Source organism: Lineus longissimus, chromosome 1 (genome assembly GCF_910592395.1).
Source record: "Lineus longissimus chromosome 1, tnLinLong1.2, whole genome shotgun sequence".
In the NCBI taxonomy this organism is placed as follows: domain Eukaryota; kingdom Metazoa; phylum Nemertea; class Pilidiophora; order Heteronemertea; family Lineidae; genus Lineus; species Lineus longissimus.
In genome coordinates, this window is record NC_088308.1 from 476,681 (window position 1) to 496,588 (window position 19,908).

Genomic DNA, 19,908 nt, shown 5'->3' on the forward strand with positions numbered 1-19,908 from the left:
ACCAAATCGTTTGACATATTTTCAAAGCCGTAAAACTCTACCAAACACGATCTCCGTCACGCTACACCTGTTCTTGAAATATTTTCTGGTTCAAATCGGTCCGTCGTGACGCTCAGGTCTCTTGTGAAAATCCCACTGCACGATTTATCACCCAACCTCCCATTACGTGAACTACAATCTTTTATCGTTCACAGTTAAATAATGGGCATTCGCATGCTTCACGTCTCACGTGAACTCTGGGGAGACCAAGAAACCCGCAGTGCGGCTTCAGGCTAGTTACGATCGATCGACCTTGGCGTGTTCTCTGTGGGCGATAACTGAATCCGTTCACGATATCTATCAAGGAAACAGATTAAAAATAGTGTTTATCGGATTCAAAGCTTTATGCAGATCTTCACGTTCTGAAAATCTGATTCCATCTGTCGATCCCATCGGTAAACTTGCATTGAACCTAGAAGTAGCTGCGGGGGCCCCGCGGAGAGAAGTCGATTAGCGTGCATTAAGTTCACCAGTGTACAATGCAACAAAGACGAAGTGTTTTCCAGCTACTCTCTGGCCAGTTTCATTAATAACCTATAGACATTGCCCAATACAGTAGACACAGCTTTTACTGTGATGTTGTCCATAACTAGGACTGTACAACTATACTGCCATCGGTTATTTACCAAGATTCTTGAAAGTACATCCAGTGGCCATTTCATAACCGTCACGACTTGTAGTCTTCATCTCATCAACAGTCTGTCATGTCTGTGAATGTGACCAAAAAAACACCCAGCTTCACAATGTGTCAGTAATGATCTAGCATTGGCGTGCTTGGGTTGGTCGCAGCAGAATAGATGAGTTGACTCAGAAATATCGGGAAGCGTGTCTCTATTAATAAAACCTTAATATGCACTGTATTAACAACGTTAACAGAAATTTGGCAACGTTAACTTCAGGGAAGTGGTGTATTGATGTAATTCGAAAGTCATAATGAATCAATTGGGTGGTCTGATTTGTCTGCTCTGGAGCTGCATGGCAGTACACATTGGCTACGTCGAGGTTCTAAAATGCCAACTAGGTACGCCCTTGGTTCTCAGAATTTACATCCTCTTGCAACAAGACGATATCGCGTACAGAATTAAAAACCTGACCTGCACATCTCCGAGAATACGCTCAATCTAGCTAATGGCTACGAAGCAATTCAAAGTGCGCTAATTTCTTTGTTCGATTGATCTATTAACCTTGGTATGCCATGTCAATTTGCAGCAACGAATATATCTCGAAATGATTATTCAGTTCAGAGTTCAACATCTTCACACTCGGGTCGAAAATTCGGTGACAAAAAGAATCGATTCAGGTATCTTTCGAATAGTATATGAAGGTGCCACTCGGGCCCAACCTACCAATACTTAACGCAGAGGAATACGATGTTTAGACAACTCATTGATCCTGGCAAAAAAACAAAAATAGACTGTCGCTAGTTTTCATTCCAATCGTTCATTGTTTTTCTTTCATTAGGCGAATGAAGAAAAAATGAATAAAATAAAAAGGATCTTTTTTTCTTCTATATCGCCGAATCATACGAATACCCTAGTGGTGACCTACATGAATAGAGGCCCTCGTGCTTACCCGTCGATCAGTTAGGCTATGTGTTCAAAGTGTCAGGTCCATAGCGCCAGTTACGATATGACCAACTTTTTTTAAACGACGACAACAGACAGCGACAACGACAACGGAAGAGGACAACAGATGAGGAATCAGAGACGATGGACTCTGCACATCTGTATAGATTCACCGTGTCAGTGAGCAAATAGGAGACGATGGACTCTGCACTTCTGTATAGATTCACCGTGTCAGTGAGCAAATAGGAGACGATGGACTCTGCACATCTGTATAGATTCACCGTGTCAGTGAGCAAATAGGAATGAAGCAGAGTAAACGGCACAATAGAGAACATCGACATATTTTGGACAGAAATGTCTATAAAGATTGGCGATGGTGAAATGTTAACATCAATCTTGAGAGTATAAAACAAGGATGACGTAATTTCGCAAACTTTATGATGATTAATTCATGTGGAAAGATATTGAAAACTTTATCTCACCTTTCTCTTGTTTCTGTTGATAATCCTATCTCGAGAGTCAACAGCAAATCCGGGCGATTTCGAACCCCAGACGCGACATCCAACTCGAATATAAGCGCACAAGATAACAGAAAGAGGCAGAATATACTGTAAAACTACTAAATAAATAGTGTACATTTTCCTGAAGACTTCGGGCCAAATATTATCGCAGAAATCCTTCATTCTGCCGGGGTGCATTTCATCTTGTATTAGAATCACTTTATTAAAAAACAACGTCGGTAGCCCTGAAAGAATTGCAAACGTCCAAGTAATTGCAATGGCAATTTTTGCGATCTGTTTCGAGACTCTTGGTTTTAATGGGTGAATTACGGCAAAGTAACGATCTATGGCGAGTATCATGAGAGTGAAGATGCTAACGTTGACGGTCATAACTTGGACGAAAGGTGCCAAAGGGCACATGAAGGCAGCTAGGACCCAACGCTGTAGGATGGCAGCGTGGAATTGAAATGGTATTGAAAATAAACCAATCAGCACATCAGCGAATGCCATATTCACAATAAATATATTCGTCACTGTCTGCATTTTTCTATTTTTCCCCACTACGTAGATAACGGCCCCATTGCCTATGATAGCCAAAAGTGATATTGACCCGTAAAGAGCTGCTAAAAGCACGATTACCCCCGTATGCACGTGATATAAATTCAGCAGATCATCATGAATTGATGCTGTCGTATTTTCACTCCTATCATCTATATCCATTGTTTCATTCGGCCAAAACGTCGTATTCCATGGCTCCATTGTTGCGTCATCCCGCTGCGACGTCAGCCAAAACAAAGATGGCGTCGTCCCAAAGTCGGTGTCATCCATTTTGAAATAGAGAATCCACTGCTTCACCGCCCGAGCTTAATCTGAAATAAGAAAAAAGGAAAATCTTAGGCTTGCTTATGCACTAATCAGCATTGCCTTCAAAGTGAAAGGTGCTTGACACTTGGGTTGAAATGTGAACAAGGAAACAGTTTCCTATGCCTACCCAACACCGTGGCATATTATCATCAAATTAAAGTGATTGCAATGGATACGGCTTTTAATGTCCTTGAAGTCTCACTTTTTTTGCTTCATTCAAAACAAACCTTTACGAGTTCGGCTGAGATGTGAACAACCACTATCTATGAAGGTCCACTTCCCCTTCTTAGTGCACAATTTGTCGTAGTAAACTGTAATTTGTGCTTCATTTCCGAACATAGCGACAATACACCGAACTTGAGAATGGTTTTGATTTCATCATTTTTAAATTTGGCACTTGGTAAGAGGCAAAAAATCTAATAAATGCTGAAGTCCATCTAAATGTCCATCTAAAAAACAGCCGACCTTCCATGTTCCCAATCATATCACCGCACCTGTTCGCACAAGAACTAATATACCAGAGATATTGGACGGATTCTTTTTTCAGAAGCATGCGCCGATTACTTTCTCCTGCTAATAAGCCTACAGGGACTTAGAAGCCACGTGACCGCGCTCTAAGAATACTGATACTTATATATATTAACTGATGGTATCGTTAACTAACACTTCCAGAGCGAGCTGGGAATGTACAGAACTATGTAGTGCTAAGAAAAATGTGACGGAAGATGATTAAATTAACCCATGTAAGCTGAAAACTCTATCTCCCATAAGATTCTGTTTGCGGAACACTATCTTGATTACCAAAACAGATAAAGTGTCTCGATACCGGTAATCAAAAGGATGATTTTTTTATATCGCGGTTGAGAGCGTAAACTAGCGCCTGGCAGACTAGGAAACATGGGTGGAACAATCATAACGTTTTTTTAGAATCCTTGTTTAAAATGAGCGGTGCCAAGGAGTGCTGGCTCGGCAGCACTGTGATCTTAATAACCTAGTTAAAGGGTTGATCACCATTTTGGCTAGAACTTCAAATCCCAAAGCAATTACACGTTCAAAACGAAGTCAATGCCCATCACTTGTCTGAAATCACTGCCGACTTTGCTTAACAAAATGGGGTTTGGCAAAAACAAGTGAACAGAATCAAGATATCTTAATATCATTTTCCTTCTAGAAAGATTCTCCATCTGCTGGCACTACTGATTTTAGTCTCTTTCAGGTGGAATAATGATGTTAATCAGACTGCCTTCCCCTAACTAATGGATTGATAGACAAGCTCAGCCAGGGTTTTGCTGACGATGCATTAATGGCTCATCAATAGAGCTGAGTGAAATGTATTCCTGTCCCTGATCGTGGATAAAAGCCAGTCTTCCTTCTCTGCTATTGTTGATTACGGCTAGCTAAGCCATCAGCGTATCGGATTGCCAGAAGAAAGTATACATTCTCTAAGTCTGACGTACGTTTAAAGATAGAAGAAAGAAAATCACCACCACGGCTTCAAGGGATTCTAACTTGAACCCAAGTTTTTTAGTATCCACTTTACATGATATCTGTTCATTTAAAACCTAAGCTGACATTCATAATGACATAATGATTAAAGCTTATTACCAATAACTGTCCGGTAATAGGTAGTGTGCTGACCCCAAGTCACGCGACCGATCAAGTTGGTCCGAAAGAGGTGTTAGCTAAAGAATATATGGAAAACCAAGTAACTATCAGACACTGGTGATATCGGAGGCGACATTGGCCAATACCACGGTGGCATTCATAACGATTGTCTAGCTTAGAACCAATAACTGTCCAGTAATAGATAGTGTTCTGACCCTAAGTCCCCCGAAATCGATCTCGTTTCGGTTTATGACAAAGGTTAATGTAGATTGGATGTGCTGAATGTATCTATACTTCATGTGAATGCAATATTGTGGTCTTGCTTCCAAATGAGGACTCACAAAATGACAAAATGACAAAGTGACCAAGATGTAGCAGATGGCCAAATTCTAGAGACGAAGGATGCGCATTGCTGTTGCCAAAGTGGTGCCGTGCAGCGTAGCCTGGTCAATGGACTCGTCTTGCCTGCAATATAACGGCTACCCCATCAACCACCAGGGAATCTAATGTTAATGTTCAAAAGAAATGCACAGATATGCCTGGAATTGGTATATCTAATGAACGCGATAGGAAGAGCGCGACAGCGGGGCAGTGAGCCACAGCATGTTTAAACTCAAGAAGACCCTCCTGGATAATATCTTCTATTGACCATGGAGAGTAGCCATTTTATCATGTGTTATTTTACTGCACTGATAATTGATTGGAAAATTTAACAGTATAACATAACAGGAAGAGAACTGATGAGTGAAATACAGTTTAGATAAAGTGATGGTATGCTCATTTCACCCCATTCAGACATCTCAGCTGCATGTATCAGTCAGAAAATCGAGGTAAGCCTTTTCCTGGAGGAAAGACAAAACTACCTACACAGGCCCAAACATAATTGTTGCCATTTAAATATTTGTCCTTGCAAATATGATGGTAGAGAATAAATCAAAAATCGCTTCACCTTGAGCTTAATAAGTATCGGTCTGTCGATTACCAACGCGCTATTGCCAACTTGTTAATAACATCCTGGGTGTGACCAAACCAGTTGTTGTGTCCCAAAATTACCACAAGTGTTGGACGCGCACGGATATTACTTCGTGATTGTATACTGTGAATAATGAGAGTTTGAATCCACCTGATGATCTATCATGTACCAGAGATAACAGGGGTTGAGACGGACGAGTGATTAATGACCTGATCCGAAATCGCTCAGCGATCTTGCGCTTTGTTCGCATGTCAAGCTTGGTTTACCTTTAGAACCCATCCATTAGAGTTTTAATCAACCGAAAGAGGCTGCGAGGATGATATCCAGATTATTGTTCCCCGTACTATCACATGTCATGCCGAAGTATCTTGGGGTTTTGCGGTTCGTGGTCAATGCCACGGAGATCGATTGCTGCTGAACAGCAAAGGACTGTGTGGTCAGCTCAGCCAGAGAGTTGCTAAAACTGTTAAATCAATGATGTTGAAACAGTTAAGATCGAGCAAAGTTTTGCAGCCGTGAACGCTAACGGGCCACTAAAGGTCGTTGAGTCTTTATTCCCATGTTCCGCTGGCCGATAATCAAGGGCTCTTAAATTCTGTTAAAATGTATCAACCGAGTTTGTAGTTTCAAGACATCAGAACTCATCCACGCATTGAAAAGAAAATTTGTCCATCCTTGACTCCTTTATGTTGGCAAAGAAATACTAGGGTAAGTTGACCGATACGTCTCTCGATCCACGGTAACATCGAGTCCACAGTACCCATTACAGAGATGTGAACATGAAAGGAAGACATTCTCCCTGGAGAAACTACTGATTGCTATACCCATCTAGTACAAATGTCGGCAGGTACAAATTTAAGATATTGGTGAATACGTCTTCACAAGCAAACCTGTGCAGTTTCGCACTAATGGGTAGCATGATGTGACATTATGGTAGTTTGCGAGAAAAACCACCGAAATCGATGCTGATGGAAAGTGTTTGTTAGGTCTGCTGTCACAATATCAAGAGTCCTATCTATGCTTTTATCGTCTAAAAGTAACACGTTTAGCAGGAAGGCGCATTTAGTGGCATTAAGAAAATGACTTTTTTTCTCAATCTATCTTTGTTCCTAAAACATTTTTTAATACTGAAAGTTCCACACATAACGTTTTAATCAGCATTCCAAAGTATTACACTGTGCGCAGTATGGTCACATGAAATTAGTCTGCTAGGCTCTTCCTTAAAACGGTCGTCTGAGCACATCTTTGACAAGGCATGATGTTCTGCTGACTAAGTGCTGTAGAATGTAGCTGTTCCCTACACGGATGTATTGGTGACTACAGCCCGTACAACAACGGTAACACTTATTACAATGCTAGGACTATATGAGGACACAAATGTACAACGACTCGAGGTTAGAGGGAGTCGCCTTTTTTCATGGAGGAGGTGAACCAACCTAATGAAAGCTGCCTTATGACAGCTATTCGCTGCCTTTCCCACGCACGCAGAGGTGCCCTCACATTGCCTGATAGGGCACTGAACCCGCCTCAGAAATGGTGGTGATGATAATGCCATTCCCATCTACTGGGCCACTGAATTCATCTCAGCATGATTTGTGTTTGCTTTCGATGATAGAGTAAGGTCATACACACACTTGTCCCTGAACTTTGTAGAAACTCGCCTGACTGTATGACCTTCCACTAATTATCTCAGATCACTCGATGTGGCCAATATCGCACTGTTTGAAAACCAACAGATAAAACAACACGCCGTTGTCCTTTATGAGCGTGTGCTATTAGTATTGGAGGGATAGCCCCGAAGATCATTAGGTTGCCGGATATCGTTTTGCTATCTCGCTTTGTTGTGAAGGTCACAGGGACAATCTTTGCAATATCTGTCGATCAAAAATCACATCTTGTGTCAATTATGACTCCAAACGAGCCTCGCATACTGATGATATATTAAGGCGCAAATAGATGGACCACGTGAGGGATAATATCTGCCTGATCGCCCGGTGCCTGCATTTCGAAGCAAATATTGCCTCTTCCAGCCCTTTCCAGTAGATTGATGTCCAATCGCTGACCGCACAAGGTGTCCTGTCTTTTGTTGTTGATATTGTTTCATTCATGGAAAGGCATTCCAACAGAAGCAAGCTGCCAAGTTCGACCCCATATCTACTAGACACCCACAAGGCTCTACTACTATCGCAATCATTAAAGTAACTTTTCTTCCTGCCTAGTGTGCGGGATAATTTAATGAAGAGCTACAGGTTAATCAGGTGTAAATGTATCAATGAGATGGTGGCTAATTTCATTAAGTATTGTAATCACCTTCTGATATTGAGTTGAAGCGCTGTGGAATCATTGGCAAAGACGCTCAGGGCCTTTGGAATGAATAAGATATGCATAATAACAATTATACCTCAGTGATATAAAATATTATCTTTGCAGTTGATTTAACGTTTGAATGATCTTTTTTCAAAAGTTTTTCATAATCGAGGTCAGCAGGGTCACACAATCATTTATTGTTTTGAAAGACTCCGGCAGGGTCAAAAGAAACAGTTGTTGGCGCCGATGATGTCAGCAATATGGCGAATTTCCGCCCCACCCGTGAGATTTGCCCTCGTCACGTCATGAGCACATTGAACTGCTAGTGAACCGTGCTCAATATGTACCGGCTACCGCTCTCTCCATCATCATCAACGACGATATATGTCGGTGCCGGCCGTGCGAGGTCGTTCAATGAAAAAGACGCACGCCACTGCCGTACCCGTACCTGAGAAAACTTGCCGTTTTAGGCAGATTTGCGATGATTGAAACAATACATCTACCTCATAATTCATGTACTCGAACGCCCGGAATCAGTATGTGCTGGAGTTTGAAAAGTTTGGGTGCGGGGTATGATAATGATGATAATGAAAATGTTTACATCTGTACATGGATGATTAGATAGCAAGACAAGGAAGAAGAAAAAAAGAAAATTTTTTTTTGGCAGATTCACCGTGGGTCGAACCCGTGACCAGCCGATCCACAGTCAAACACCTTCAGCGCTGAACCGTCAAGGCTTTCATGTTGAAATGAAGATTTTATTTGCCTCTTATATGCGGTATGCAAACGAGCGCGCCACAATAGTGACAAGGTCGCGCAGGTGGCAAAGTGATTAGCCGAAATAGTTCCAAGTAATCCTATATTTCGATAGTTGTACAGATTTTTCTCAACATATCGTATGTATATACCTCAGTGATATAAAATATTATCTTTGCAGTTGATTTAACGTTTGAATGACCTTTTTTAAAAAGTTTTTCAAAATCGAGGTCAGCAGGGTCAGACACAATCATTTATTGTTTTGAAAGACTACGGCAGGGTCAAAAGAAACAGTTGTTGGCGCCGATGATGTCAGCAATATGGCGAATTTCCGCCCCACCCGTGAGATTTGCTCTCGTCACGTCATGAGCACATTGAACTGCTGGTGAACCGTGCTCAATATGTACCGGCTACCGCTCTCTCCATCATCATCAACGACGATATATGTCGGTGCCGGCCGTGCGAGGTCGTTTCAATGAAAAAGACGCACGCCACTGTCGTACCCGTACCTGAGAAAACTTGCCGTTTTAGGCAGATTTGCGATGATTGAAACAATTCATCTACCTCATAATTCATGTACTCGAACGCCCGGAATCAGTATGTGCTGGAGTTTGAAAAGTTTGGGTGCGGGGTATGATAATGATGATAATGAAAATGTTTACATCTGTACATGGATGATTAGATAGCAAGACAAGGAAGAAGAAAAAAAGAAAAATTTTTTTTGGCAGATTCACCGGGGGTCGAACCCGTGACCAGCCGATCCAAAGTCAAACACCTTCAGCGCTGAACCGTCAAGGCTTTCATGTTGAAAGGAAATTTTATTTGCCTCTTATATGCGGTATGCAAACGAGCGCGCCACAATAGTGACAAGGTCGCGCAGGTGGCAAAGTGATTAGCCGAAATTGTTCCAAGTAATCCTATATTTCGATAGTTGTACAGATTTTTCTCAACATATCGTATGTATATACCTCAGTGATATAAAATATTATCTTTGCAGTTGATTTAACGTTTGAATGACCTTTTTTAAAAAGTTTTTCAAAATCGAGGTCAGCAGGGTCAGACACAATCATTTATTGTTTTGAAAGACTCCGGCAGGGTCAAAAGAAACAGTTGTTGGCGCCGATGATGTCAGCAATATGGCGAATTTCCGCCCCACCCGTGAGATTTGCTCTCGTCACGTCATGAGCACATTGAACTGCTAATGAACCGTGCTCAATATGTACCGGCTACCGCTCTCTCCATCATCATCAACTACGATATATGTCGGTGCCGGCCGTGCGAGGTCGTTTCAATGAAAAAGACGCACGCCACTGCCGTACCCGTACCTGAGAAAACTTGCCGTAGGCAGATTTGCGATGATTGAAACAATACATCTACCTCATAATTCATGTACTCGAACGCCCGGAATCAGTATGTGCTGGAGTTTGAAAAGTTTGGGTGCGGGGTATGATAATGATGATAATGAAAATGTTTACATCTGTACATGGATGATTAGATAGCAAGACAAGGAAGAAGAAAAAAAAGGAAAAAAAAATTCGGCAGATTCACCGGGGGTCGAACCCGTGACCAGCCGATCCAAAGTCAAACACCTTCAGCGCTGAACCGTCAAGGCTTTCATGTTGTAATGAAGATTTTATTTGCCTCTTATATGCGGTATGCAAACGAGCGCGCCACACTAGTGACAAGGTCGCGCAGGTGGCAAAGTGATTAGCCGAAATAGTTCCAAGTAATCCTATATTTCGATAGTTGCACAGATTTTTCTCAACATATCGTATGTATATACCTCAGTGATATAAAATATTATCTTTGCAGTTGATTTAACGTTTGAGTGACCTTTTTTAAAAAGTTTTTCAAAATCGAGGTCAGCAGGGTCAGACACAATCATTTATTGTTTTGAAAGACTCCGGCAGGGTCAAAAGAAACAGTTGTTGGCGCCGATGATGTCAGCAATATGGCGAATTTCCGCCCCACCCGTGAGATTTGCTCTCGTCACGTCATGAGCACATTGAACTGCTAATGAACCGTGCTCAATATGTAGCGGCTACCGCTCTCTCCATCATCATCAACTACAATATATGTCGGTGCCGGCCGTGCGAGGTCGTTTCAATGAAAAAGACGCACGCCACTGCCGTACCCGTACCTGAGAAAACTTGCCGTTTCAGGCAGATTTGCGATGATTGAAACAATACATCTACCTCATAATTCATGTACTCGAACGCCCGGAATCAGTATGTGCTGGAGTTTGAAAAGTTTGGATGCGGGGTATGATAATGATGATAATGAAAATGTTTACATCTGTACATGGATGATTAGATAGCAAGACAAGGAAGAAGAAAAAAAGGAAAAAAGAAATTCGGCAGATTCACCGGGGGTCGAACCCGTGACCAGCCGATCCAAAGTCAAACACCTTCAGCGCTGAACCGTCAAGGCTTTCATGTTGTAATGAAGATTTTATTTGCCTCTTATATGCGGTATGCAAACGAGCGCGCCACAATAGTGACAAGGTCGCGCAGGTGGCAAAGTGATTAGCCGAAATAGTTCCAAGTAATCGTATATTTCGATAGTTGTACAGATTTTTCTCAACATATCGTATGTATATACCTCAGTGATATAAAATATTATCTTTGCAGTTGATTTAACGTTTGAATGACCTTTTTTAAAAAGTTTTTCAAAATCGAGGTCAGCAGGGTCACACAATCATTTATTGTTTTGAAAGACTCCGGCAGGGTCAAAAGAAACAGTTGTTGGCGCCGATGATGTCAGCAATATGGCGAATTTCCGCCCCACCCGTGAGATTTGCTCTCGTCACGTCATGAGCACATTGAACTGCTAATGAACCGTGCTCAATATGTAGCGGCTACCGCTCTCTCCATCATCATCAACTACGATATATGTCGGTGCCGGCCGTGCGAGGTTGTTTCAATGAAAAAGACGCACGCCACTGCCGTACCCGTACCTGAGAAAACTTGCCGTTTTAGGCAGATTTGCGATGATTGAAACAATACATCTACCTCATAATTCATGTACTCGAACGCCCGGAATCAGTATGTGCTGGAGTTTGAAAAGTTTGGGTGCGGGGTATGATAATGATGATAATGAAAATGTTTACATCTGTACATGGATGATTAGATAGCAAGACAAGGAAGAAGAAAAAAATGAAAAAAAAATTCGGCAGATTCACCGGGGGTCGAACCCGTGACCAGCCGATCCAAAGTCAAACACCTTCAGCGCTGAACCGTCAAGGCTTTCATGTTGTAATGAAGATTTTATTTGCCTCTTATATGCGGTATGCAAACGAGCGCGCCACAATAGTGACAAGGTCGCGCAGGTGGCAAAGTGATTAGCCGAAATAGTTCCAAGTAATCGTATATTTCGATAGTTGCACAGATTTTTCTCAACATATCGTATGTATATACCTCAGTGATATAAAATATTATCTTTGCAGTTGATTTAACGTTTGAATGACCTTTTTTAAAAAGTTTTTCAAAATCGAGGTCAGCAGGGTCAGACACAATCATTTATTGTTTTGAAAGACTCCGGCAGGGTCAAAAGAAACAGTTGTTGGCGCCGATGATGTCAGCAATATGGCGAATTTCCGCCCCACCCGTGAGATTTGCTCTCGTCACGTCATGAGCACATTGAACTGCTAATGAACCGTGCTCAATATGTAGCGGCTACCGCTCTCTCCATCATCATCAACGACGATATATGTCGGTGCCGGCCGTGCGAGGTCGTTTCAATGAAAAAGACGCACGCCACTGCCGTACCCGTACCTGAGAAAACTTGCCGTTTCAGGCAGATTTGCGATGATTGAAACAATACATCTACCTCATAATTCATGTACTCGAACGCCCGGAATCAGTATGTGCTGGAGTTTGAAAAGTTTGGATGCGGGGTATGATAATGATGATAATGAAAATGTTTACATCTGTACATGGATGATTAGATAGCAAGACAAGGAAGAAGAAAAAAAGAAAATTTTTTTTTGGCAGATTCACCGGGGGTCGAACCCGTGACCAGCCGATCCAAAGTCAAACACCTTCAGCGCTGAACCGTCAAGGCTTTCATGTTGTAATGAAGATTTTATTTGCCTCTTATATGCGGTATGCAAACGAGCGCGCCACAATAGTGACAAGGTCGCGCAGGTGGCAAAGTGATTAGCCGAAATAGTTCCAAGTAATCGTATATTTCGATAGTTGTACAGATTTTTCTCAACATATCGTATGTATATACCTCAGTGATATAAAATATTATCTTTGCAGTTGATTTAACGTTTGAATGACCTTTTTTAAAAAGTTTTTCAAAATCGAGGTCAGCAGGGTCAGACACAATCATTTATTGTTTTGAAAGACTCCGGCAGGGTCAAAAGGAACAGTTGTTGGCGCCGATGATGTCAGCAATATGGCGAATTTCCGCCCCACCCGTGAGATTTGCTCTCGTCACGTCATGAGCACATTGAACTGCTGGTGAACCGTGCAAAATATGTACCGGCTACCGCTCTCTCCATCATCATCAACGACGATATATGTCGGTGCCGGCCGTGCGAGGTCGTTCAATGAAAAAGACGCACGCCACTGCCGTACCCGTACCTGAAAAAACTTGCCATTTTAGGCAGATATGCGATGATTGAAACAATACATCTACCTCATAATTCATGTACTCGAACGCCCGGAATCAGTACGTGCTCGAGTTTGAAAAGTTTGGGTGCGGGGTATGATAATGATGATAATGAAAATGTTTACATCTGCACATGGATGATTAGATAGCAAGACAAGGAAGAGGAAAAAAAAAAAAATTTTTTTGGCAGATTCACCGGGGGTCGAACCCGTGACCAGCCGATCCAAAGTCAAACACCTTCAGCGCTGAACCGTCAAGGCTTTCATGTTGAAATGAAGATTTTATTTGCCTCTTATATGCGGTATGCAAACGAGCGCGCCACAATAGTGACAAGGTCGCGCAGGTGGCAAAGTGATTAGCCGAAATAGTTCCGAGTAATCGTATATTTCGATAGTTGTACATATTTTTCTCAACATATCGTATGTATATACCTCAGTGATATAAAATATTATCTTTGCAGTTGATTTAACGTTTGAATGACCTTTTTTAAAAAGTTTTTCAAAATCGAGGTCAGCAGGGTCAGACACAATCATTTATTGTTTTGAAAAACTCCGGCAGGGTCAAAAGAAACAGTTGTTGGCGCCGATGATGTCAGCAATATGGCGAATTTCCGCCCCACCCGTGAGATTTGCTCTCGTCACATCATGAGCACATTGAACTGCTAATGAACCGTGCTCAATATGTACCGGCTACCGCTCTCTCCATCATCATCAACTACGATATATGTCGGTGCCGGCCGTGCGAGGTCGTTTCAATGAAAAAGACGCACGCCACTGCCGTACCCGTACCTGAGAAAACTTGCCGTTTCAGGCAGATTTGCGATGATTGAAACAATACATCTACCTCATAATTCATGTACTCGAACGCCCGGAATCAGTATGTGCTGGAGTTTGAAAAGTTTGGGTGCGAGGTATGATAATGATGATAATGAAAATGTTTACATCTGTACATGGATGATTAGATAGCAAGACAAGGAAGAAGAAAAAAAGAAAATTTTTTTTTGGCAGATTCACCGGGGGTCGAACCCGTGACCAGCCGATCCAAAGTCAAACACCTTCAGCGCTGAACCGTCAAGGCTTTCATGTTGAAATGAAGATTTTATTTGCCTCTTATATGCGGTATGCAAACGAGCGCGCCACAATAGTGACAAGGTCGCGCAGGTGGCAAAGTGATTAGCCGAAATAGTTCCAAGTAATCGTATATTTCGATAGTTGTACAGATTTTTCTCAACATATCGTATGTATATACCTCAGTGATATAAAATATTATCTTTGCAGTTGATTTAACGTTTGAATGACCTTTTTTAAAAAGTTTTTCAAAATCGAGGTCAGCAGGGTCAGACACAATCATTTATTGTTTTGAAAGACTCCGGCAGGGTCAAAAGAAACAGTTGTTGGCGCCGATGATGTCAGCAATATGGCGAATTTCCGCCCCACCCGTGAGATTTGCTCTCGTCACGTCATGAGCACATTGAACTGCTAATGAACCGTGCTCAATATGTACCGGCTACCGCTCTCTCCATCATCATCAACTACGATATATGTCGGTGCCGGCCGTGCGAGGTTGTTTCAATGAAAAAGACGCACGCCACTGCCGTACCCGTACCTGAGAAAACTTGCCGTTTTAGGCAGATTTGCGATGATTGAAACAATACATCTACATCATAATTCATGTACTCGAACGCCCAGAATCAGTATGTGCTGGAGTTTGAAAAGTTTGGGTGCGGGGTATGATAATGATGATAATGAAAATGTTTACATCTGTACATGGATGATTAGATAGCAAGACAAGGAAGAGGAAAACAAGAAAAAAATTTTTTTTGCAGATTCACCGGGGGTCGAACCCGTGACCAGCCGATCCAAAGTCAAACACCTTCAGCGCTGAACCGTCAAGGCTTTCATGTTGAAATGAAGATTTTATTTGCCTCTTATATGCGGTATGCAAACGAGCGCGCCACAATAGTGACAAGGTCGCGCAGGAGGCAAAGTGATTAGCCGAAATAGTTCCAAGTAATCCTATATTTCGATAGTTGTACAGATTTTTCTCAACATATCGTATGTATATACCTCAGTGATATAAAATATTATCTTTGCAGTTGATTTAACGTTTGAATGACCTTTTTTAAAAAGTTTTTCAAAATCGAGGTCAGCAGGGTCAGACACAATCATTTATTGTTTTGAAAGACTCCGGCAGGGTCAAAAGAAACAGTTGTTGGCGCCGATGATGTCAGCAATATGGCGAATTTCCGCCCCACCCGTGAGATTTGCTCTCGTCACGTCATGAGCACATTGAACTGCTAGTGAACCGTGCTCAATATGTACCGGCTACCGCTCTCTCCATCATCATCAACGACGATTATGTCGGTGCCGGCCGTGCGAGGTCGTTCAATGAAAAAGACGCACGCCACTGCCGTACCCGTACCTGAGAAAACTTGCCGTTTTAGGCAGATTTGCGATGATTGAAACAATACATCTACCTCATAATTCATGTACTCGAACGCCCGGAATCAGTATGTGCTGGAGTTTGAAAAGTTTGGGTGCGGGGTATGATAATGATGATAATGAAAATGTTTACATCTGTACATGGATGATTAGATAGCAAGACAAGGAAGAAGAAAAAAAGAAAAAAAAAATCGGCAGATTCACCGGGGGTCGAACCCGTGACCAGCCGATCCAAAGTCAAACACCTTCAGCGCAGAACCGTCAAGGCTTTCATGTTGTAATGAAGATTTTATTTGCCTCTTATATGCGGTATGCAAACGAGCGCGCCACAATAGTGACAAGGTCGCGCAGGTGGCAAAGTGATTAGCCGAAATAGTTCCAAGTAATCGTATATTTCGATAGTTGTACAGATTTTTCTCAACATATCGTATGTATATACCTCAGTGATATAAAATATTATCTTTGCAGTTGATTTAACGTTTGAATGACCTTTTTTAAAAATTTTTTCAAAATCGAGGTCAGCAGGGTCAGACTAAATCATTTATTGTTTTGAAAGACTCCGGCAGGGTCAAAAGAAACAGTTGTTGACGCCGATGATGTCAGCAATATGGCGAATTTCCGCCCCACCCGTGAGATTTGCTCTCGTCACGTCATGAGCACATTGAACTGCTAGTGAACCGTGCTCAATATGTACCGGCTACCGCTCTCTCCATCATCATCAACGACGATATATGTCGGTGCCGGCCGTGCGAGGTCGTTTCAATGAAAAAGACGCACGCCACTGCCGTACCCGTACCTGAGAAAACTTGCCGTTTCAGGCAGATTTGCGATGATTGAAACAATACATCTACCTCATAATTCATGTACTCGAACGCCCGGAATCAGTATGCGCTGGAGTTTGAAAAGTTTGGATGCGGGGTATGATAATGATGATAATGAAAATGTTTACATCTGTACATGGATGATTAGATAGCAAGACAAGGAAGAAGAAAAAAAAAAAAAAATTCGGCAGATTCACCGGGAGTCGAACCCGTGACCAGCCGATCCAAAGTCAAACACCTTCAGCGCTGAACCGTCAAGGCTTTCATGTTGAAATGAAGATTTTATTTGCCTCTTATATGCGGTATGCAAACGAGCGCGCCACAATAGTGACAAGGTCGCGCAGGTGGCAAAGTGATTAGCCGAAATAGTTCCAAGTAATCCTATATTTCGATAGTTGTACAGATTTTTCTCAACATATCGTATGTATATACCTCAGTGATATAAAATATTATCTTTGCAGTTGATTTAACGTTTGAATGACCTTTTTTAAAAAGTTTTTCAAAATCGAGGTCAGCAGGGTCAGACACAATCATTTATTGTTTTGAAAGACTCCGGCAGGGTCAAAAGAAACAGTTGTTGGCGCCGATGATGTCAGCAATATGGCGAATTTCCGCCCCACCCGTGAGATTTGCTCTCGTCACGTCATGAGCACATTGAACTGCTAGTGAACCGTGCTCAATATGTACCGGCTACCGCTCTCTCCATCATCATCAACGACGATTATGTCGGTGCCGGCCGTGCGAGGTCGTTCAATGAAAAAGACGCACGCCACTGCCGTACCCGTACCTGAGAAAACTTGCCGTTTTAGGCAGATTTGCGATGATTGAAACAATACATCTACCTCATAATTCATGTACTCGAACGCCCGGAATCAGTATGTGCTGGAGTTTGAAAAGTTTGGGTGCGGGGTATGATAATGATGATAATGAAAATGTTTACATCTGTACATGGATGATTAGATAGCAAGACAAGGAAGAAGAAAAAAAGAAAAAAAAAATCGGCAGATTCACCGGGGGTCGAACCCGTGACCAGCCGATCCAAAGTCAAACACCTTCAGCGCAGAACCGTCAAGGCTTTCATGTTGTAATGAAGATTTTATTTGCCTCTTATATGCGGTATGCAAACGAGCGCGCCACAATAGTGACAAGGTCGCGCAGGTGGCAAAGTGATTAGCCGAAATAGTTCCAAGTAATCGTATATTTCGATAGTTGTACAGATTTTTCTCAACATATCGTATGTATATACCTCAGTGATATAAAATATTATCTTTGCAGTTGATTTAACGTTTGAATGACCTTTTTTAAAAAATTTTTCAAAATCGAGGTCAGCAGGGTCAGACTAAATCATTTATTGTTTTGAAAGACTCCGGCAGGGTCAAAAGAAACAGTTGTTGACGCCGATGATGTCAGCAATATGGCGAATTTCCGCCCCACCCGTGAGATTTGCTCTCGTCACGTCATGAGCACATTGAACTGCTAGTGAACCGTGCTCAATATGTACCGGCTACCGCTCTCTCCATCATCATCAACGACGATATATGTCGGTGCTCCGTGCGAGGTCGTTTCAATGAAAAAGACGCACGCCACTGCCGTACCCGTACCTGAGAAAACTTGCCGTTTCAGGCAGATTTGCGATGATTGAAACAATACATCTACCTCATAATTCATGTACTCGAACGCCCGGAATCAGTATGCGCTGGAGTTTGAAAAGTTTGGATGCGGGGTATGATAATGATGATAATGAAAATGTTTACATCTGTACATGGATGATTAGATAGCAAGACAAGGAAGAAGAAAAAAAAAAAAAAATTCGGCAGATTCACCGGGAGTCGAACCCGTGACCAGCCGATCCAAAGTCAAACACCTTCAGCGCTGAACCGTCAAGGCTTTCATGTTGAAATGAAGATTTTATTTGCCTCTTATATGCGGTATGCAAACGAGCGCGCCACAATAGTGACAAGGTCGCGCAGGTGGCAAAGTGATTAGCCGAAATAGTTCCAAGTAATCGTATATTTCGATAGTTGTACAGATTTTTCTCAACATATCGTATGTATATACCTCAGTGATATAAAATATTATCTTTGCAGTTGATTTAACGTTTGAATGACCTTTTTTAAAAAGTTTTTCAAAATCGAGGTCAGCAGGGTCAGACACAATCATTTATTGTTTTGAAAGACTCCGGCAGGGTCAAAAGAAACAGTTGTTGGCGCCGATGATGTCAGCAATATGGCGAATTTCCGCCCCACCCGTGAGATTTGCTCTCGTCACGTCATGAGCACATTGAACTGCTGGTGAACCGTGCTCAATATGTACCGGCTACCGCTCTCTCCATCATCATCAACGACGATATATGTCGGTGCCGGCCGTGCGAGGTCGTTTCAATGAAAAAGACGCACGCCACTGCCGTACCCGTACCTGAGAAAACTTGCCGTTTCAGGCAGATTTGCGATGATTGAAACAATACATCTACCTCATAATTCATGTACTCGAACGCCCGGAATCAGTATGTGCTGGAGTTTGAAAAGTTTGGGTGCGGGGTATGATAATGATGATAATGAAAATGTTTACATCTGCACATGGATGATTAGATAGCAAGACAAGGAAGAAGAAAAAAAGAAAATAAAAATTCGGCAGATTCACCGGGGGTCGAACCCGTGACCAGCCGATCCAAAGTCAAACACCTTCAGCGCTGACCGTCAAGGCTTTCATGTTGAAATGAAGATTTTATTTGCCTCTTATATGCGGTATGCAAACGAGCGCGCCACAATAGTGACAAGGTCGCGCAGGTGGCAAAGTGATTAGCCGAAAAAGTTCCAAGTAATCGTATATTTCGATAGTTGTACAGATTTTTCTCAACATATCGTATGTATATACCTCAGTGATATAAAATATTATCTTTGCAGTTGATTTAACGTTTGAATGACCTTTTTTAAAAAGTTTTTCAAAATCGAGGTCAGCAGGTCAGACACAATCATTTATTGTTTTGAAAGACTCCGGCAGGGTCAAAAGAAACAGTTGTTGGCGCCGATGATGTCAGCAATATGGCGAATTTCCGCCCCACCCGTGAGATTTGCTCTCGTCAAGTCATGAGCACATTGAACTGCTAGTGAACCGTGCTCAATATGTACCGGCTACCGCTCTCTCCATCATCATCAACGACGATATATGTCGGTGCCGGCCGTGCGAGGTCGTTCAATGAAAAAGACGCACGCCACTGCCGTACCCGTACCTGAGAAAACTTGCCGTTTTAGGCAGATTTGCGATGATTGAAACAATACATCTACCTCATAATTCATGTACTCGAACGCCCGGAATCAGTATGTGCTGGAGTTTGAAAAGTTTGGGTGCGGGGTATGATAATGATGATAATGAAAATGTTTACATCTGTACATGGATGATTAGATAGCAAGACAAGGAAGA

At 42.2% G+C, this 19,908-nt stretch overlaps 1 protein-coding gene across 1 annotated transcript in view; it reads right to left on the reverse strand.

Moving 5' to 3' along the window:
• LOC135483258 (neuromedin-K receptor-like) overlaps positions 1 to 19,908 on the reverse strand; it is a 130,576-nt gene that overhangs the window by 105,245 nt on the left and 5,423 nt on the right. The window contains exon 2 of the mRNA XM_064763968.1: positions 2,087 to 2,973. Within this exon, the coding sequence (XP_064620038.1) occupies positions 2,087 to 2,932 (846 nt within the window). The 5' untranslated portion in view covers positions 2,933 to 2,973. The remainder of the gene's footprint in view (positions 1 to 2,086; positions 2,974 to 19,908) is intronic.